Genomic DNA, 16643 nt, shown 5'->3' on the forward strand with positions numbered 1-16643 from the left:
AAACAATCACCAGTCGATAAATTATGGGTACCAATCTGGATTCACTGCCCCGTGAAGTTATTGGCCAGATAGTTGGGTTCTTGAAAGCTGATGAAGCTGCTAAGCTTCGCCAATTGAGCAAGGCCATCAAGTCAGGTGTTGACGCGTCGCCATTATGGAAAAAAGAATGTCATAATCTTTGGTTATCAAAATTTGATCAACGAAATGATAAAGTGGATGATAATACCAATTATTGTCAATATTTCAACACAAGAATGAGGATCGATCATGGTGTTGTTAAGATTCTAGATCAAATTGTGGAATCAGATTCAAGTGATTATGTGTTCAATGAATGTTGGAAAATAGTCCAAAAGAAAAATCTAGTTACACCAGTCTTGAATAGAATCAGAAAGGACCCCAAGAACAAATTCAGACTTTCAGTACGTTACTTTGCTACTGCATTGCTAAGGTCAATTCGTCGTGCCACGGCCTATGAAACTATTGATCGTTGTGTTGCAAAAGGTACTTCACCATATACAAGTGTGTCAACCACCTATGAAGAAACGTTGTACAATTTAAGTCATTTTGATCCTGGATTTGAAGACGCGGCACCTTATAGAGAAAGAACTTTGGAAACAATCAGAAAGGAAGCACAAAAGGATCCAAAGTTTAAGAAAGCACCAATTGGAGAGAAAGTTGCAATAATTTACAGATCGGTCACAAGTGTTTTACATGGTCTTGATTCTCCTTTGGCAAGGGGAGATACTAGTGAAGATAACTCAATTGTCAGGCTTTATGCTAAAGAAGTTTTGGGTCATCCTATTACAGCTATTGCTATTGTTGAAAGAATTGCTCGTGATTTCAACATCCCGGTTCAGATTATGGAGCATAAATACATTGAATCAGGGAAAATTCCAGCTTATATCTTGCGTGTTGGTGTGTCTTCGGATTTTGACTACGTTTGGATAACAGGACCTGTAATGCATAACCATACATTCAGGGATATTACTTATAATTGTGTCAAAGCTGGTTCATTGTTACAAACGTTTAGACAATTAGAGCATGCAACTGAAAGTTCTGTTGGTCGAATTTTAAAGCCAATGGAACTTGCCAACCAAATTGGGATGTATACACAAAATTTCCAGCTATTTGAATCAAAATTAAAGCAGGATGAGGAGAATAAACCGCTTTCTAAGTTATATCCAATTACAAGTAGTGAATATAGTGAAATGTATCATCAAGCACTTTATGACTATTATTGGTTTGTTCAATCAAGTGGTAAAAAATTTAGAAAGAGTGTCTATTTTGGAGTTGCTCAAGACGGTATGTTCAAGAAGCATACAAGTCAAGGTTTTGCTGCTGCTCTTTCTAAACAATTCCCATTTGATTTACCACTTATTCATAACAAGAAAGTTTTCCATGATATGCCATTAGGTCAATATCAACGATATGTCAAGAAGGATTACTTTAACTTTCAAGACAGTTTGGATTTGAGATACAATGTTCCAGAAGATATTAAAAAATCGGTTTCACAAAGGTTTAAACCTGGTGACACTTGTTATGATGAAATTTATAATGACTTTAAAGGTGATTTTGGTGTCATATTAGGGTATCAATACACTTTTAATCCTGAAAACCCTGATTTAGTTTATCGTCTTGCTACATCTGGAAGACATTATATTTCCAAGAATCGTGTGATTGTTGATGGTCAATGTTTGCCTCGAGTTTTTGATGTAATTTGTGAAAATATTGGGATTGGACTCTTTATGAAAAGTTTTGATCCTAAAAAAATGAAATTTGAGCCTACCCCATTCTTGAAAAAATCAGGATCAACAACATTGAGAAGATTCAACCCATTCACTACTGATGCTGTCGATGACATGCTTGCAAGACAAGGCTTCGATGTGGATTCTGAATATTTGGACCATGATACTGGTTTTTTCGGTGAAGGTGTTGAGATCTATGATTCAAATGCTCAGTACACATCGCATGCTAATCCAGAAGATGACGAGGAGAGTGAGGGCGAGGGTATTGGTCCTGAAATGATTCGCCAGTTTATGACATCAAACGTTAATGAAAGTCCAGGAAATGTTGCAGAATTCTTGAGAATGATGGCTGCTTTTGATGGGTTAGGTGCTGGTGAAGGTTATGACCTTGATGGAGAACGTTATGAACATAATTATTTCCATAGTGATTATGATGACGATGACGATGATGATGACGATGAAGATGAAGATGAAGACGAACATTATTATGATCGTAACCTTGGGCATGAACATGATTCTGAAGATGATTATGAAGATGAAGATGAAGATGAAGATGAAGATGAAGATGAAGATGAAGATGAACACTTTGATCCAGTTGATCCACATGGAGTGATTCCACCAGGGATAAGCCCAAACATTGCGAGAGAAGGGTTGACACCACTATTCTCCATGTTACAAGCAATGGGAGCAGATACTGATAATGTTGTTGAAATGTTGAATCGCCAAGGCACTAGAATAGCGGAGTTTCATAATCAACAACAGGAGATTCGCAATAGAAATGGTGAAAATACAGGTGCTTCAACTCAAAGGGTTTTCACGCCTTCAAATCCAGCTAGTTTAAGTGATCTCCAAAACAGAAATGCTGAGCCAGTAGTTCAACCAAGAGCTTCTCAACCAAGATCAGCACCTCAACCAAGAACTACTCAACCAAGAGCTCCTGAACCAAGAGCCCCTGAACCAAGAGCTCCAGCACAGGAATCAGAGGATGAACACGATGAACTTTGGGATGTGGATTAGTATTTTTATAGTTTAAGAAATTGCATAATAATCTCTTTGTCTATTTTATCGTAGGATTTGAGAAAGCTTCACATAAAATTGTACTTCAGCTGATATTGATTACGTAATTACTTATGTAACCAAATAATTATTAAAACTAAATTATCTTCAGATTGAAGCACTAAACAATACCTGAAATTGAGGTGGAGTACTTAAATTTAAGCGATCTTCTAAATTATATTAGTTTATTTATCGATATCGAAGTTTTTAAAAAAAAATTAATTTCAAAGATTTTTATCAATCTATGATTCTTTATTTTAGCTTCAAAATTTGCTAAAAAATTACACTTTAAAATTTTAAAATTTTTTTCTTAAGAAACTATAGTTCAAAACATCACAGAAGTTGAAATATAGGCTTGAAACTATGAAGCTTTTTTTATGGAGTTATTGCGTCATTTTCCAATGAATTAGTGCTAATTTATTGAAATCAAAAAGTATATTACGTAATCATACACGTTAAAATTATATAATCACCATTTAAATTTTTTTTTGTGTCACTTGTGTTTGTTTGTTTTACATGATGAATCAATAGACAGTCTTCTATATTTGTACATCAATTCAGAACAAGTTTGAATACAACTGGTGGATAACAAAGTTCAAGCTTTGGCTCAATAGTAACCAGAAAGTAAATCTCAAATACTTCAGCTTACGATACGAGTTTTACACTCAAGTTTATTAACCCGAATAAATTACTTTAAAATTAAAACCTAATGTACACAACATTGAATCATATAAATGATTCTTGATAAACTGAATAAAAACCAAATTTGAAAACCATAACCACTCATTAAAAAACCAAAAAAAGTTAACTTAAAATCATATTCTTTAAATTTATTATAATTCTTGAGAAGCTTTTGCACCTTTGGTTGATTTTTTTGGCAACAAGTTTTGGTGAATGTTTGGTAAAACACCACCTTGAGCAATAGTAACATGACCCAATAATTTGTTTAATTCTTCATCATTTCTGATGGCCAATTGTAAATGTCTTGGAATGATACGTGTTTTTTTGTTATCTCTAGCAGCGTTACCAGCTAATTCTAAAATTTCAGCAGCTAAATATTCTAAAACAGCAGTTAAATAAACTGGAGCACCTGAACCAACACGTTGAGCATAGTTACCTTTTCTCAACAAACGATGAACTCTACCAACTGGGAAAGTTAAACCAGCTTTAGCTGATCTTGATTGAGAAGCTTTTTCAGAAGAACCGGCTTTACCACCTTTACCACCAGACATTTTGTATAATAATAGTTATTTGATTGAATTGAATAGAAGAGAATCTATAATCTTATTGAAATTGTTGTTGTTGATACAAATTATGGGAAAATCACGAGTTTATATAATTTTGTATGGTTTCTTTGTTTGTTTTCAATTTTACACAGAGTCTTGGTGGCAAATTCCACGATTGCCCCTATTTTGCAAGCAACGATGAGGTGATTTGCCAAAAGTGCTCTTGTTGTCGAGATATCGGCCAATCACAGGGCGTCGTTGTGTTTGCCAGTGCTGAGATTTTCATGGGTGTGTGGTAAAAACTGGAACGGTTGTAACGATCTAATTTCGATCGCGAGCATTTCGTTTTTGTAGAGAAAAATTGATTTTGTTAACTACTGCCAGGTCGTTTTCGTCCCGATTAGGAAACTCCCAAGGCTCAGATTTACACGGGGGTGGAATTTGTTAACTATGTGTTCGCCATAGTTAAGCACTGGTGTGTAACTTGTGGCACGGGATGTGGGATCAGTTTGAATTTGTTTTGGTTTTGGAGTTGGGCTTTATGTCAAGGGAACAATAACAGGTTGGGTCATATCACTATATAAACAACCTGAATTCCTGTTTCCCATCTCTACATTTTTAGTTTTCTACACGTTTATCACAAACAACAACCACACACATATTATCACAATGGCACCAAAAGCTGAAAAGAAACCTGCTTCCAAAGCTCCAGCTGAAAAGAAACCAGCTGCTAAAAAGACTTCATCTTCTACTGATGCTCCAAAAAAGAGAACAAAAGCTAGAAAAGAAACTTATGCTTCATACATTTACAAAGTTTTAAAACAAACCCATCCAGATACCGGTATTTCCCAAAAAGCTATGTCTATTATGAACTCTTTTGTTAACGATATCTTTGAAAGAATTGCTACTGAAGCTTCAAAATTAGCTGCTTACAACAAAAAATCAACCATCTCTGCTAGAGAAATTCAAACTGCTGTTAGATTGATCTTACCAGGTGAATTAGCTAAACATGCTGTTTCAGAAGGTACCAGAGCTGTTACCAAATACTCTTCATCAACTTCAGCTTAAGTTAATTGATTGGGTTTTTCTTTTGATGAAGATGAGTTAATGGAAATTCAATCCTTATCAAAGAAAACATTGGAGTTGATTATTTTTTGTTTTTTCATGAATTGTTATGGGTTTTATTTATGGTTTAATATCTGGTTTTAGTCTTAATGACAAATGTATATTAGTATCTATTTGGAAATGAATAATGTAGTCTTCAATCCGTTAAAACTGATTAGTTTGACGCGCTTTTCATGTTTTGATGTTACGTCGTTTGGTCGCCAGAACGCCTCCTACTGATTTGTCTGCCAAAACAACACGGGTGCAAAATAACTACAATAACGTAAGAAAGTCAATAAATAATAAGTTATTTTGGACCTAAATGCATGTTCTCTATATTACCAATTATTACCAGCTGTTAAAATATCATTAGATTTCTCAATCACATTCAACTTGTAGTTGAAAATTCTTTTATCCTCTATTCCAAACTCTTGTTTGAAATTCTCAAGAAATTGTTGTAAACTAACATCATCATTCAATTTATCAACTAATTTCAATTCATTTTCGTATTTCTCCACCATCAAACTTAAGAATTCTTTATTGTTTGCGATGGAATTTTCAACAGGTCCATTCAAACCACCACCATTAATACAACCTCCAGGACATGCCATAACTTCAACATAATCACAACTTGCAGGATCAGCAGTTTCTTCATTAACGCCACTATCACCACCACGTTGCAAACGTGCTTTACGACGAGATGTAAGTGCGTTACCAGATCCAACTTTAACACGACCACTTGGTTTTAGTTTCCGTACTAGATTTTGAATATTTCTAAAACCATTAACAATAGCTGAAGATCCTAATTTTGTTCCTTGAGAATCTATTAATTGAAATTCTAAAACATCACTATTCTTACCTTTGATCTCTTTTATTTTTGAATCTATTCCCTGTGTTGTATAATATGATTGTAATGCAATGATGTAGTTTTGAGCATATCCACCACTTGGTGAACCAAAATTAGAGTCCCAGGATTCAATAGGGAATGGCCAGTGTTGTGGTGCAGCTTGTGAGTAAAGTGATGTTGGTGATTCTTGTGATTTGGTAATATAGTCTAAAATGTTGATGTTTTCTGATTTGAATAGTTCTATTAGTTCTTTTGGAGTGATTACACAATCAACATCAATTGTGGAGTCTGATGATGATTCTTCTGGTCTTGCAGCTTCTAATTTCTTATCGAAACATGGCATAATGGAAAGGTGATAAATCTTATCTGGTGTTGTATTCATTTGTCTTGAAATTAAAGTCTTCATTAATAATCCTGTGATTTGTTGTGGAGATTTAACATTCAATAAATATGGTAATATTTCAGGTTTTGTCTTTTCAACATACAAGACAAACCCAGGACAGATACACGAAAGATTAACTTTTGAACTTCCTTGTAATTTGTTTTGAATTAATTCGTTATTTGTCTTTGCTATTGATAATAATCTTGCCAATTCTGTACCAACAACAAATTTAAACCCATATTTCTCACTGAAAACATTCATCAATAATTCATCAACTTTGATAATGGGTATATTCAGAAATGCACTTAATGAAACTCTAGCCTGATGACTAACACTCATTGCAAATATCTTGTCATCTAAATTCTGATTCAACTCTTCCAGTAATATAGTATGAGTTTGTTTTGCCAACAACACCTCTTCAGCAGATGTAATACACCCACTACATGCTAAACAATCTTGCAAAGATATACTAGCACTGGGTAGGTCTTTAACAGTACCATCATCCACAGAAACTTCAAGAGCTTCACCATTTGAACCTATTTGAATTTCAAAAGCACCATCATCAACATTTGAATTATTGGCTCGTACTTCACCAGCAGGCTTTATACATGCTAACCCGGGGCTTATGAAGTCATTCAAGTCAGCATCTGATAAAATAGCACTCATTATGTATCAGCTAGTTTTTTTCTTCTTAGCAAAAAGTGATGAAGAGTTTTAAAGATTGAAAGTTTTAATCAAATTTGTAATTGCGATGAGATTGGTAAAATGATCTTAGTCAGATTTTTTTTTTTTGATTTTATTTTCCGCGAATTCGAATGATGATAAGATTTTTAGTAATCTCTGGCTTGTGAGTGGTAGAAATGATGAGAGTGGTTGTAATTGATATTTATACTGGGAATTAGTGATGGAGTGGGTGATAGTGGAAAGTGGAAAGCAGAAGAGAATGAAAGGTTTGAAGGCAGAAGTGGAAGAGGAAGTTTGAAAGAATACTTTTGTAATTGAGTTTGTATCAGTCAAACGACAAGAAGTAATTGTTCAAAGCATTTAAAAGAGTCCATGCCATTCATTTATCATTTCAAAACCAAGGAAGAATGGCCTAGTCACTAAGTACTACATGTAGGATTTATTGAGTGGTCAAATCTTACGGCTGGTGATTTGAATCATGACGTGTCCAACTGCTAGCTGGTAATATTTGAGGTACACGTCACATTCAGTGGTGAATATCTTGATTTCGACACATCTAGACTGTTGAAAGTCAATGAATCTAAGGATAACTAGTTATTTTCTAGGAACTCTGCACTCCCAGATCTCAATTGAAGGTGATCTATTAGCTTATATCAGAGTAGCTCATAGACCATTGAGGTTGAAGACGAACAAGTAATTGAAGATAATCGATTCACTAAAGAAGACTAAAATTGACTAATACACCAACAACATACACAACGAAGTCAACTGAATGGCTGAGCCCAACATAAACAGATGTTTGCAGAGTCAAACTCATAGTATTAGTTATGTATCCTTCCTTATACAAATGGCCCTATCTTACTTTTTACTGTATTTGTATGTAAGGCCGGTCACCTGAAGCCGTGGTTAGAGGCACTGGAAGTGCCCTAATAGTACACCGATCAGAACCAAAATCCATATATAAAGACAAATGACACCCTGGAGGATTCACTTATACATCAATCAACTATTCATCCACAATCATGACTCTCAGTGTTAAAGACTTACAAAACTGGCAACAAGAATTCGATCAAGATGTCCAATATCAATTGGCTTCTTCAACTTTACAACAATACAATGTTGATGACCTTTTAATTAGCTCAAAGACTAAACTTCCAAATGTTTTCACCCATGTTATTGAAGCTGAAGGTGCCCCAGTGACAAACCAGAAGGCAAGTGGTAGATGTTGGTTATTTGCTTCAACCAATATTTTGAGAATTTTGGCTGCTAAGAATTTAAATTTGAAAGAGTTTCAACTGTCTCAAAATTACTTGTTCTTTTATGACAAATTGGAGAAATCAAACTATTTTTTGGATAAAATTTTGGAGACAGCTGGTGAAGATGTCAATTCAAGATTAATCCAAGAATTATTATCAGCTCCAGTTAATGATGGTGGTCAATTCACCATGTTTTTAAACTTGATTGAAAAATATGGTGTCATTCCACAAGATCAATATCCAGATGTTTATTCTTCAACTGCTTCAAGAAAATTGAATGAATTGATCACCACTAAGCTTAGAGAATTTGCTGAAATTTTGAGAAATTTAGTTAAAGATAAAGCTTCAGAAGCTGAAATTGAAAAAGTTAAAAATGATCAAGTTAAAGAAATTTACAAATACTTAACCATTTTCCTCGGTGTCCCACCTCAACCAACTGAACAATTCACTTTTGAATACTATGACAAGGATAAAAAATACCAAAAATTAACTTCAACCCCATTAGATTTCTTGAAAGAGTATGTTAAGTTTGATTATTCAAAACCAATTTCTTTAATCAATGATCCAAGAAACCCATACAACTCAAAAGTTAAAATTGAGCATTTGAACAATGTTTCAAAAGGTAGAGAAGTTGAATACTTAAATTTGGACAACGATACTCTTTCATCATTGATTGTTAAAAGAATTAAAGCCAACAAACCAGTTTTCTTTGGTTCTCATACTCCAAAATACATGAATAAAAAGAAAGGTATCATGGATGTTGACTTGTTTGATTATAAATTGATTGGTTTCGAAAATGGTCAATCAAAAGCTTCAAGAGTCTTGTATCATGAATCATTAATGACACATGCTATGTTGATCACTGGTGTTTCAGTTGATGACAATGGTAAACCAGTTCGTTACAGGGTGGAAAACTCATGGGGTAAAGATAGTGGTATTGATGGTTACTACATCATGACTCAAGACTATTTTGAACAATATTGTTACCAAATTGTCGTTGATATTGATGAAATTGAAGAACACAAGGCATTATTGGATAAAGAACCAATTGTCTTGCCATTATGGGATCCAATGGGAGCCTTAGCTGTCTGTGGTAGAGAAACTTCAGCATGATTTTATAAAAATTAATGTCCTTTTTAATGCTTTAATACATTTGTAGCTTATAATCAATTTCTTACATAAGTGCTTATGTCACACCTATGTTTTTTTTTTAATTTTTTTCTTTTTACCTGATTCTGTCGCCAATTAAAAAACTTGAAACCGTCCTCAAAAACCATAGCTGTTGTGGGAAAAGTGAATTGAGGGTCCCTAGAGAACGCTTGTTTTATAACAAAGTACAGTACCTCATTTCGGTGGTTAACATTTAAGCTGACAGAGATCTCCATTTTATCGCTGTTGACGCGGTGAATTCCAACGTTTTAATTCCCCTGATTTATTATTACACACCTGTCATCATCAATAATACCCATTCCTTTCATATTCTCAAGTAATAGAGTCTTCTAAATCAAAGCTCCATTCATTTACACATTTATCATTATAATGAAGCTAAAGTTTATAACATCTGTGCTACTGGCCATCATACGGGTTTCACATTCCCAATCTGTACCAGACAAAGATCATGATATCAAAGATTATTTTGCTATAGAGATACCAAACACGATTAGCATAGATAATATACTTGACAAATTCCCAACCTGGTCATATGAACATCCAGCTAGAGGAAATCCTGATCATCATGTGTTTTCTATATCGAAAACCTCAAATGATGTTATATTTGACGTGAATAATGATCAAGAAATTAAACAACACAACTTACAGAAAAGACAAGTATTAGAGTTCAAGGATCTAATAGAAAATCATGGAATCAAGTCTATACATCGTTTACCATTGAAAAAATTAGAAAGAAGAGCACCAGTTCCAATTGGTGCTGTACCTGTGCCACCTTACGATTCATCACTGGAACCTATTTATGAAGCTAGAGACCATTTTGGCATTGAAGATCCTTTATTCTCAAAACAATGGCATTTAATAAATCCAAGCTTCCCAGGGAATGATATAAATGTCACTGGAGTTTGGGCTCAAAATATAACAGGTGAAGGTGTCACTGCAGCTATTGTTGATGATGGGTTAGATTTCGAAAGTACAGATTTAAATGAAAATTTCTGTGCTAAAGGTTCTTATGATTTCAATAACAATAACCCATTCCCAAAGCCAAGACTGTTGGATGATTACCACGGAACAAGATGTGCTGGTGAAATTGCAGCAGTGAGGAATGATGTTTGTGGTGTTGGTGTTGCTTACGATTCAAAAGTTTCAGGTATTAGAATCTTATCTGGTGAAATCACATCTGAAGCTGAAGCTGCTTCTTTAGTTTATGGATTAGATGTTAATGATATTTATTCTTGTTCATGGGGTCCACCAGATGATGGAAGAGCTATGCAAGCACCGGATTCAATGGTTAAGAATGCTTTAGTTAGAGGTATCAAAGAAGGAAGAGATGGTAAAGGTGCTGTCTATGTCTTTGCAAGTGGTAACGGTGGATTACACGGTGATAATTGTAATTATGATGGTTATACAAACAGTATTTATTCCATCACTGTTGGTGCTATTGATCATAAAGGTTTACATCCACCATATTCTGAAGCTTGTTCTGCTGTTTTAGTTGTCACTTATACTTCAGGTTCTGGTGAACACATTCATACAACTGATATACATGACAAATGTGCTAATACTCATGGTGGTACTTCAGCTGCTGCACCAATTGCCGTTGGTGTTTATGCTTTGGTTCTTGAAGCTAATCCTAATTTGACCTGGAGAGATGTTCAGTACCTGACTATTCACAGTTCTGTTGTTGTTAATGAAAAAGATGGTGAATGGCAAGACGCCGCATTGGGTAGATACTCTCATCGTTATGGTTATGGTAAATTAGATGCTGGTAAAGTTGTTGATTTAGCTAAAACTTGGAAAAATGTTAACGATCAAATTAATGTCACTACTGATGTTGTCCAACCAAACAAAAATGTTGAATTTGACCAAACCGTGGAACATGAATTTGAAATCAAAAGTGAATTATTGAAAGATTTTCAAAATTTGGAACATATTATTTTGAATTTGAATATGGATACCACTATCAGAGGTCAAGTTTCTGTTGATTTAGTTTCTCCAAGTAATGTTGTTTCACATTTGGGTGTTGTCAGAAGATTAGATAGATCAAATGAAGGGTTCCAGGACTGGAAATTCATGTCCGTTGCTCATTGGGGTGATACAAATCACAATGGTGTCTGGAAATTAAGAGTCAAAAATCATGATCAGGAAAACAAGGTCAATTTGAAAAACTTTAATGTTCAATTTTTCGGCCAAAAAAGAGATGTTACTGATGAAAATAATGAGGCCAGTGTTTCTTCATCCAGCTTATCATCAAGCTCTTCTTTAATTTTATCAAGCTCCTCACTCAGCTCATCAATTTCTTCATCTTCATTACCATCAACTTCTTCCTCAGAGCCACAACCAACTTCCACCGATAACAAACAGAACAACAACGAAAACAATAACGGTCAATATAGACATGAACCAACCCATTATGCTGAATACTTTTTCATTTTGATTGTAATTGGGTTTGTTATATTATTGGTTTATTACAAGAAATTTGCATCAAAGATTACAAGAAGAAGAGAACAATATGAATTTGATATTATAAATCCAGAAGATACCGATTCAGATTCAGATTTCAATTTGGATAATAGATTAAGTGATGATGATGTTGAAGCTAATGCAAATTCAAGATTGAATCAAAGTTTTCCAAATGAACATTTACGCAGAGATGACAGTTTTGAAATAGAATCAGAAGATGAAATCACAAAAACTGATGATTCAAAAAAAGATGATTCCAAAAACGATGATTCAAAGAAAGATGATGACACAAAGAAATAGTTAACCTATAAAAAGTTATAGAATGGATAGTTTTTTTTTCAAGTTTCCTTGTAAGGCCGAGCTCACCACAGCCATCAGCCAAATCCCGTGTATCGCGAATATTCAAGCTTTTGAAAGTGTCAAGGCTCGAAAATCACCTTACCGAGTAAACTCTTTAACGTGTTTATCAAGAATCAACAACGATCAATTCAAAGAGAAGAGGTTCCAGAGATGTCGCTTCGAGCCCAGTTGTTGATTTTAGCCTCCTTCATATGCTCCGTGGCAGGATCCATGGACATGGACGATTCAGAAGAATTTACAAGACCAAACATAACAAATGCGGGATCGAAAACGTTCCACTGGTTAATGACATTAGCATTACTTTTAATCCTTCCTTCAATATCAACAACTCTTGTATTTGCAGAAAAAGTCCATACAGCTTTCTTTTTACAAATTGTTTCATTAGTTTATGCTGTCATTGAAGCTTTATTCTTAAGATTTCCAGATGGTGATGGGCATGAAGATAGAACAAGTCGTGGTACTGCTTGGTTTTTACTTTTTTTAAATGCCTTGACCGTGTTTATTGGATCTATGAATTCTGGTGCTAATTGGTTCATGAATAAAAATGGCGAAACAAAGAAAGAATTCCATTGGATTGCTAAATTGGGAGAGAAATCAGTGAGAATCATTCATAGAACATTGAGTGTCTTATTGACACTAACAGGTTGGGTTAAAAGTTGTCTAGCACCTGTTTCTATGTTTGGATTTTGCAGAGAGATTCATACAGGTCAATGTCTGGCACATGGTATTATGGGAACAGCATTTATTGGTTATGGGTTAGTTTATGCCTTAATTTTAGTGATCCCAAGAATTAGGGAAACAAAGCACAGAAACTCTCAAGATTTTTATGATAGTTTAGTAATGACAGTTTGGGGTATTGTTAATACTTTTACTGAACATAGATGGGGTAGAGAAGGCTGGGGCCATGGTGATTATCAACATACTGCTATGGGTATTATTTGGTGGAGTGGTGGTTTATTGGGATTATATTTAGGAAGAGGTGGAAGAAGAACGTGGATTCCATCGTTGTTATTAATTTATACTGGGTGGGCTATGTCTGAACATAACCAGCATTTGGCTATCAGTACAAAAGTCCATTACATGTTTGGCTTATCCTTAATGCTTGGTGGTGCTATCAGAATTGCTGAGATTTCATTTCTATTGAAAGATGCCAGATCAATCCCAGGTAAAATTATGTCGTTTCAATATTTACCATCATTTTGCTTGATTGAATCTGGTGTTTTGTTCATGGCTGCCAATGAAGAACAGTTGAGGTTAGTGTTGAGACTTGAAGCTGATCATAGTTCTTATATTATGGTTGTCACATCAGCTGCTTTTTTGATTTATCTATGGTTTCTTCTACTTCTCGAACTGTTTTTGAATTTAACCTCCTCAAACAGAATAGATCTTTCAAAATACGCATCAGTCTCAGGTTCAGAGCCTAATCCTGATGCTGAAGGTAATTTTGCAACGGATTTTGAACTGGATAATTTTGATCATGGGGAAGAACGTTGAGGACGCAGGTAAAAGTATGTAATTAAAAAGGAATACGAAGAGTTAATGCCACAAAAGGACCCTTCCTTTGTGTAGATTAGATCAATTGGTGATAAAGATGATCTCGTTGAATACCATGAACGCCAAAATACGTGAATGTATCGCGAATTGGCATAAAAACTACTAATTCCGAAGCGATTTGCGCGATAAGAGATGCTTTCGCGAGGGCTAAAGCCGGCTGCAAGAAATCGGCGTTGTGCAAATTAAAGTTGAATAAAAAGTACAAATCCGAGTCATAATCAAATCAAAAAGGAATACAACAGATGGTGAAAGAGTGTAGAAGAAACAGTACAAAATGAAGTCAAAGATAGCTTTATTTATGGATATGATGGGGAATTATAAAAGCAATAGGTCCTAGGAGTCCTGCGTGCTGGGCATGCCCTTATCGATTACACCACTGTGGCCAATAAGACTCCGGCGTTAGCTGGTTGTACACCCAAAATTTTTCGCTAGCAGACTTTTTTTTTTCGCCAAATTGTAATTTGCAACAGGAATAGGAAACTTGAAGAATTCCACTGGCGAAAAACGAGAGCTGCTTCCAAGTTCCAATTCTCGAGGCTTCAACAATTGTGTAGATACTGTACTACGATACGTGAGGAGCTGATTTGGCTAAATGCTGGTGCACTGATAAGAAGCGGACCATTGTGCGATGCATTGTTTGGTCATTCATGGGGAAGTTGTAGATTTGTATTCAAGCCTTCGTAGTTGAGCGATTCGATGAAAAATCTTCAACATTTTGATCTCAAGTATTCGAAGTCAATGTCGAACAATAAACCAGCATTAAGGTTTCAATATTTCGATGTTAATTGATCTGATTGAGAATAAAGACTTCTCTTGCCTTTCAAAAAATGAGGGACAGAGCACCCTTTTGTAGTTATACAATGCTATTGTTGAGAAAGGCGTACTTAGGAAGGGAGATGTTTTCCTATAGTGGTTAAATTCCAATCAGTTTGCAAGATATTATGAGTTGAATGCTCAATCTAACGGGACATGCTTTGCAATAAATGACCTTCTCAATCTCTCGTGGGATTGAAGTAATATCCACAACAATAGGTACTGTAGTACGGTATACGGTCAAAACATTTCCATCTAATCAACACAAATCACCATGATGCTCACCAATATTTTCCAACTTCTTTTCTTCTTTCAGGTGGACTTGTGTCGTGAACCAATCCTTTTCCGGCGATATTCAGATTCTGAATCGCTTTTTTTAATCTCTGGCCAATCACATCGACAAGTGCGGTCTTCTCAAAGTTAAAACCGAGAAACGAAAAGAAACGTAAATATCAGACATCGACAGTTGAAAAATTATGAAAATTATATAAAAGCTTTTCAAATTCTTTCACAAGTGAAATTGAACCATCTATCGTGATCCACATAGATCCATCTATACATACACATCACAATGGTCCAACCATCAGAACCAGAATTCGAACAAGCTTACAACGAATTAGTCTCTACTTTGAAAGACTCAACTTTGTTCCAAAAACATCCAAAATACGAAAGAGTTGTTGATGTTGTTTCTATCCCAGAAAGAATCATCCAATTCAGAGTTACTTGGGAAAATGACAAAGGTGAAATCCAAGTCAACAGAGGTTACAGAGTTCAATTCAACTCAGCTTTAGGTCCATACAAAGGTGGTTTAAGATTACATCCATCTGTCAACTTATCAATCTTGAAATTTTTAGGTTTTGAACAAATCTTCAAGAACGCTTTGACCGGTTTAAACATTGGTGGTGGTAAAGGTGGTTCTGATTTCAACCCAAAGGGTAAATCAGACAATGAAATTAGAAGATTCTGTTACTCTTTCATGAGAGAACTTTCTCGCCACATTTCCCAAGATACTGATGTTCCAGCTGGTGATATTGGTACTGGTGGTCGTGAAATCGGTTACTTATTCGGTGCCTACAAACTTTACAAAAACAGTTGGGAAGGTGTTTTAACTGGTAAAGGTTTAACTTGGGGTGGTTCTTTAATCAGACCAGAAGCCACTGGTTATGGTTTAGTTTACTACACTGAACAACAAATCAAATATGCCACTAAAGGTAAAGAAGATTTCTCTGGTAAAAGAGTTGCCATCTCAGGTTCAGGTAACGTTGCTCAATATGCTGCTTTGAAAGTTATTGAATTAGGTGGTACTGTTGTTTCATTATCAGACTCTAAAGGTGCTATCATTTCAGAAACTGGTATTACCAAAGAACACGTCTACGCTATCCAAGAAGCTAAGGTCCAATTCAAATCTTTGAGTGATATCATTAATGAATACAGTGCTTTCTCTGCTTCTCCAGTTAAATACATTGACGGTGCTAGACCATGGATTCATGTTGGTCAGGTTGATGTTGCTTTACCATGTGCTACTCAAAACGAAGTTTCTGGTGATGAAGCTAAAGCTTTAGTTTCTGCCGGTGCTAAATACGTTGCTGAAGGTTCCAACATGGGTTGTACTCAAGAAGCTATTGATGTTTTCGAAGGTGAACGTGTTGCTACTAAATCTGCTGCTTCTCCAGCTGTCTGGTACGGTCCTGGTAAAGCTTCAAACGCTGGTGGTGTTTTAGTTTCTGCTTTAGAAATGGCTCAAAACTCTCAAAGAATAACCTGGACCAGTGAACAAGTTGATGGTGAATTACACAAGAGAATGATTGAATTATTCAACCAATCCATCAAATTTGCTACTGAATACTCTAACGAATCTAACAAAGATGCTTTACCATCATTAGTTAAAGGTGCTAACTTGGCTGGTTTCGTTAAAGTTGCCGATGCTATGTTTGACCACGGTGATGTTTACTAAACAAATCGTGTCAACTTTGCAAAAAAAAATAA

General features: G+C 35.2%; 8 protein-coding genes across 8 annotated transcripts; 6 read left to right on the plus strand and 2 right to left on the minus strand.

The window, feature by feature from the left end:
• Positions 1-23: 23 nt before the first annotated feature.
• WICANDRAFT_76393 (uncharacterized protein) lies at positions 24-2762 on the plus strand (the record flags this gene model as incomplete). Its single annotated transcript, XM_019184373.1, has 1 exon — positions 24-2762. The coding sequence occupies one exon, from the start codon at positions 24-26 to the stop codon at positions 2760-2762; it is 2739 nt and encodes a 912-aa protein (XP_019041421.1).
• Positions 2763-3634: 872 nt separating this feature from the next.
• WICANDRAFT_76394 (histone H2A) lies at positions 3635-4033 on the minus strand (the record flags this gene model as incomplete). Its single annotated transcript, XM_019184374.1, has 1 exon — positions 3635-4033. The coding sequence occupies one exon, from the start codon at positions 4031-4033 to the stop codon at positions 3635-3637; it is 399 nt and encodes a 132-aa protein (XP_019041422.1).
• A 663-nt stretch (positions 4034-4696) lies between these two features.
• WICANDRAFT_76395 (uncharacterized protein) lies at positions 4697-5095 on the plus strand (the record flags this gene model as incomplete). The annotated part of the gene is made up of 1 exon (XM_019184375.1): positions 4697-5095. One exon carries the CDS (start codon positions 4697-4699, stop codon positions 5093-5095), a length of 399 nt encoding a protein of 132 aa, XP_019041423.1.
• Positions 5096-5469: 374 nt separating this feature from the next.
• Positions 5470-7026, minus strand: NAR1 (iron-sulfur cluster assembly protein NAR1; the record flags this gene model as incomplete). Its single annotated transcript, XM_019184376.1, has 1 exon — positions 5470-7026. One exon carries the CDS (start codon positions 7024-7026, stop codon positions 5470-5472), a length of 1557 nt encoding a protein of 518 aa, XP_019041424.1.
• Positions 7027-8066: 1040 nt separating this feature from the next.
• On the plus strand, positions 8067-9413 carry LAP3 (bleomycin hydrolase; the record flags this gene model as incomplete). The annotated part of the gene is made up of 1 exon (XM_019184377.1): positions 8067-9413. One exon carries the CDS (start codon positions 8067-8069, stop codon positions 9411-9413), a length of 1347 nt encoding a protein of 448 aa, XP_019041425.1.
• Positions 9414-9592: 179 nt separating this feature from the next.
• On the plus strand, positions 9593-12230 carry KEX2 (kexin KEX2; the record flags this gene model as incomplete). The annotated part of the gene is made up of 2 exons (XM_019182633.1): positions 9593-10135; positions 10208-12230. Exons 1-2 carry the CDS (start codon positions 9840-9842, stop codon positions 12228-12230), a joined length of 2319 nt encoding a protein of 772 aa, XP_019041426.1. The 5' UTR covers positions 9593-9839.
• A 270-nt stretch (positions 12231-12500) lies between these two features.
• On the plus strand, positions 12501-13784 carry YTP1 (Ytp1p; the record flags this gene model as incomplete). Its single annotated transcript, XM_019185365.1, has 1 exon — positions 12501-13784. The coding sequence occupies one exon, from the start codon at positions 12501-12503 to the stop codon at positions 13782-13784; it is 1284 nt and encodes a 427-aa protein (XP_019041427.1).
• A 1444-nt stretch (positions 13785-15228) lies between these two features.
• WICANDRAFT_26911 (glutamate dehydrogenase) lies at positions 15229-16611 on the plus strand (the record flags this gene model as incomplete). Its single annotated transcript, XM_019181316.1, has 1 exon — positions 15229-16611. The coding sequence occupies one exon, from the start codon at positions 15229-15231 to the stop codon at positions 16609-16611; it is 1383 nt and encodes a 460-aa protein (XP_019041428.1).
• Positions 16612-16643: the final 32 nt, after the last annotated feature.

The sequence above is a fragment of the Wickerhamomyces anomalus genome, assembly GCF_001661255.1.
Source record: "Wickerhamomyces anomalus NRRL Y-366-8 unplaced genomic scaffold WICANscaffold_1, whole genome shotgun sequence".
Taxonomy (NCBI): Eukaryota; Fungi; Ascomycota; class Saccharomycetes; order Phaffomycetales; family Wickerhamomycetaceae; genus Hansenula; species Hansenula anomala.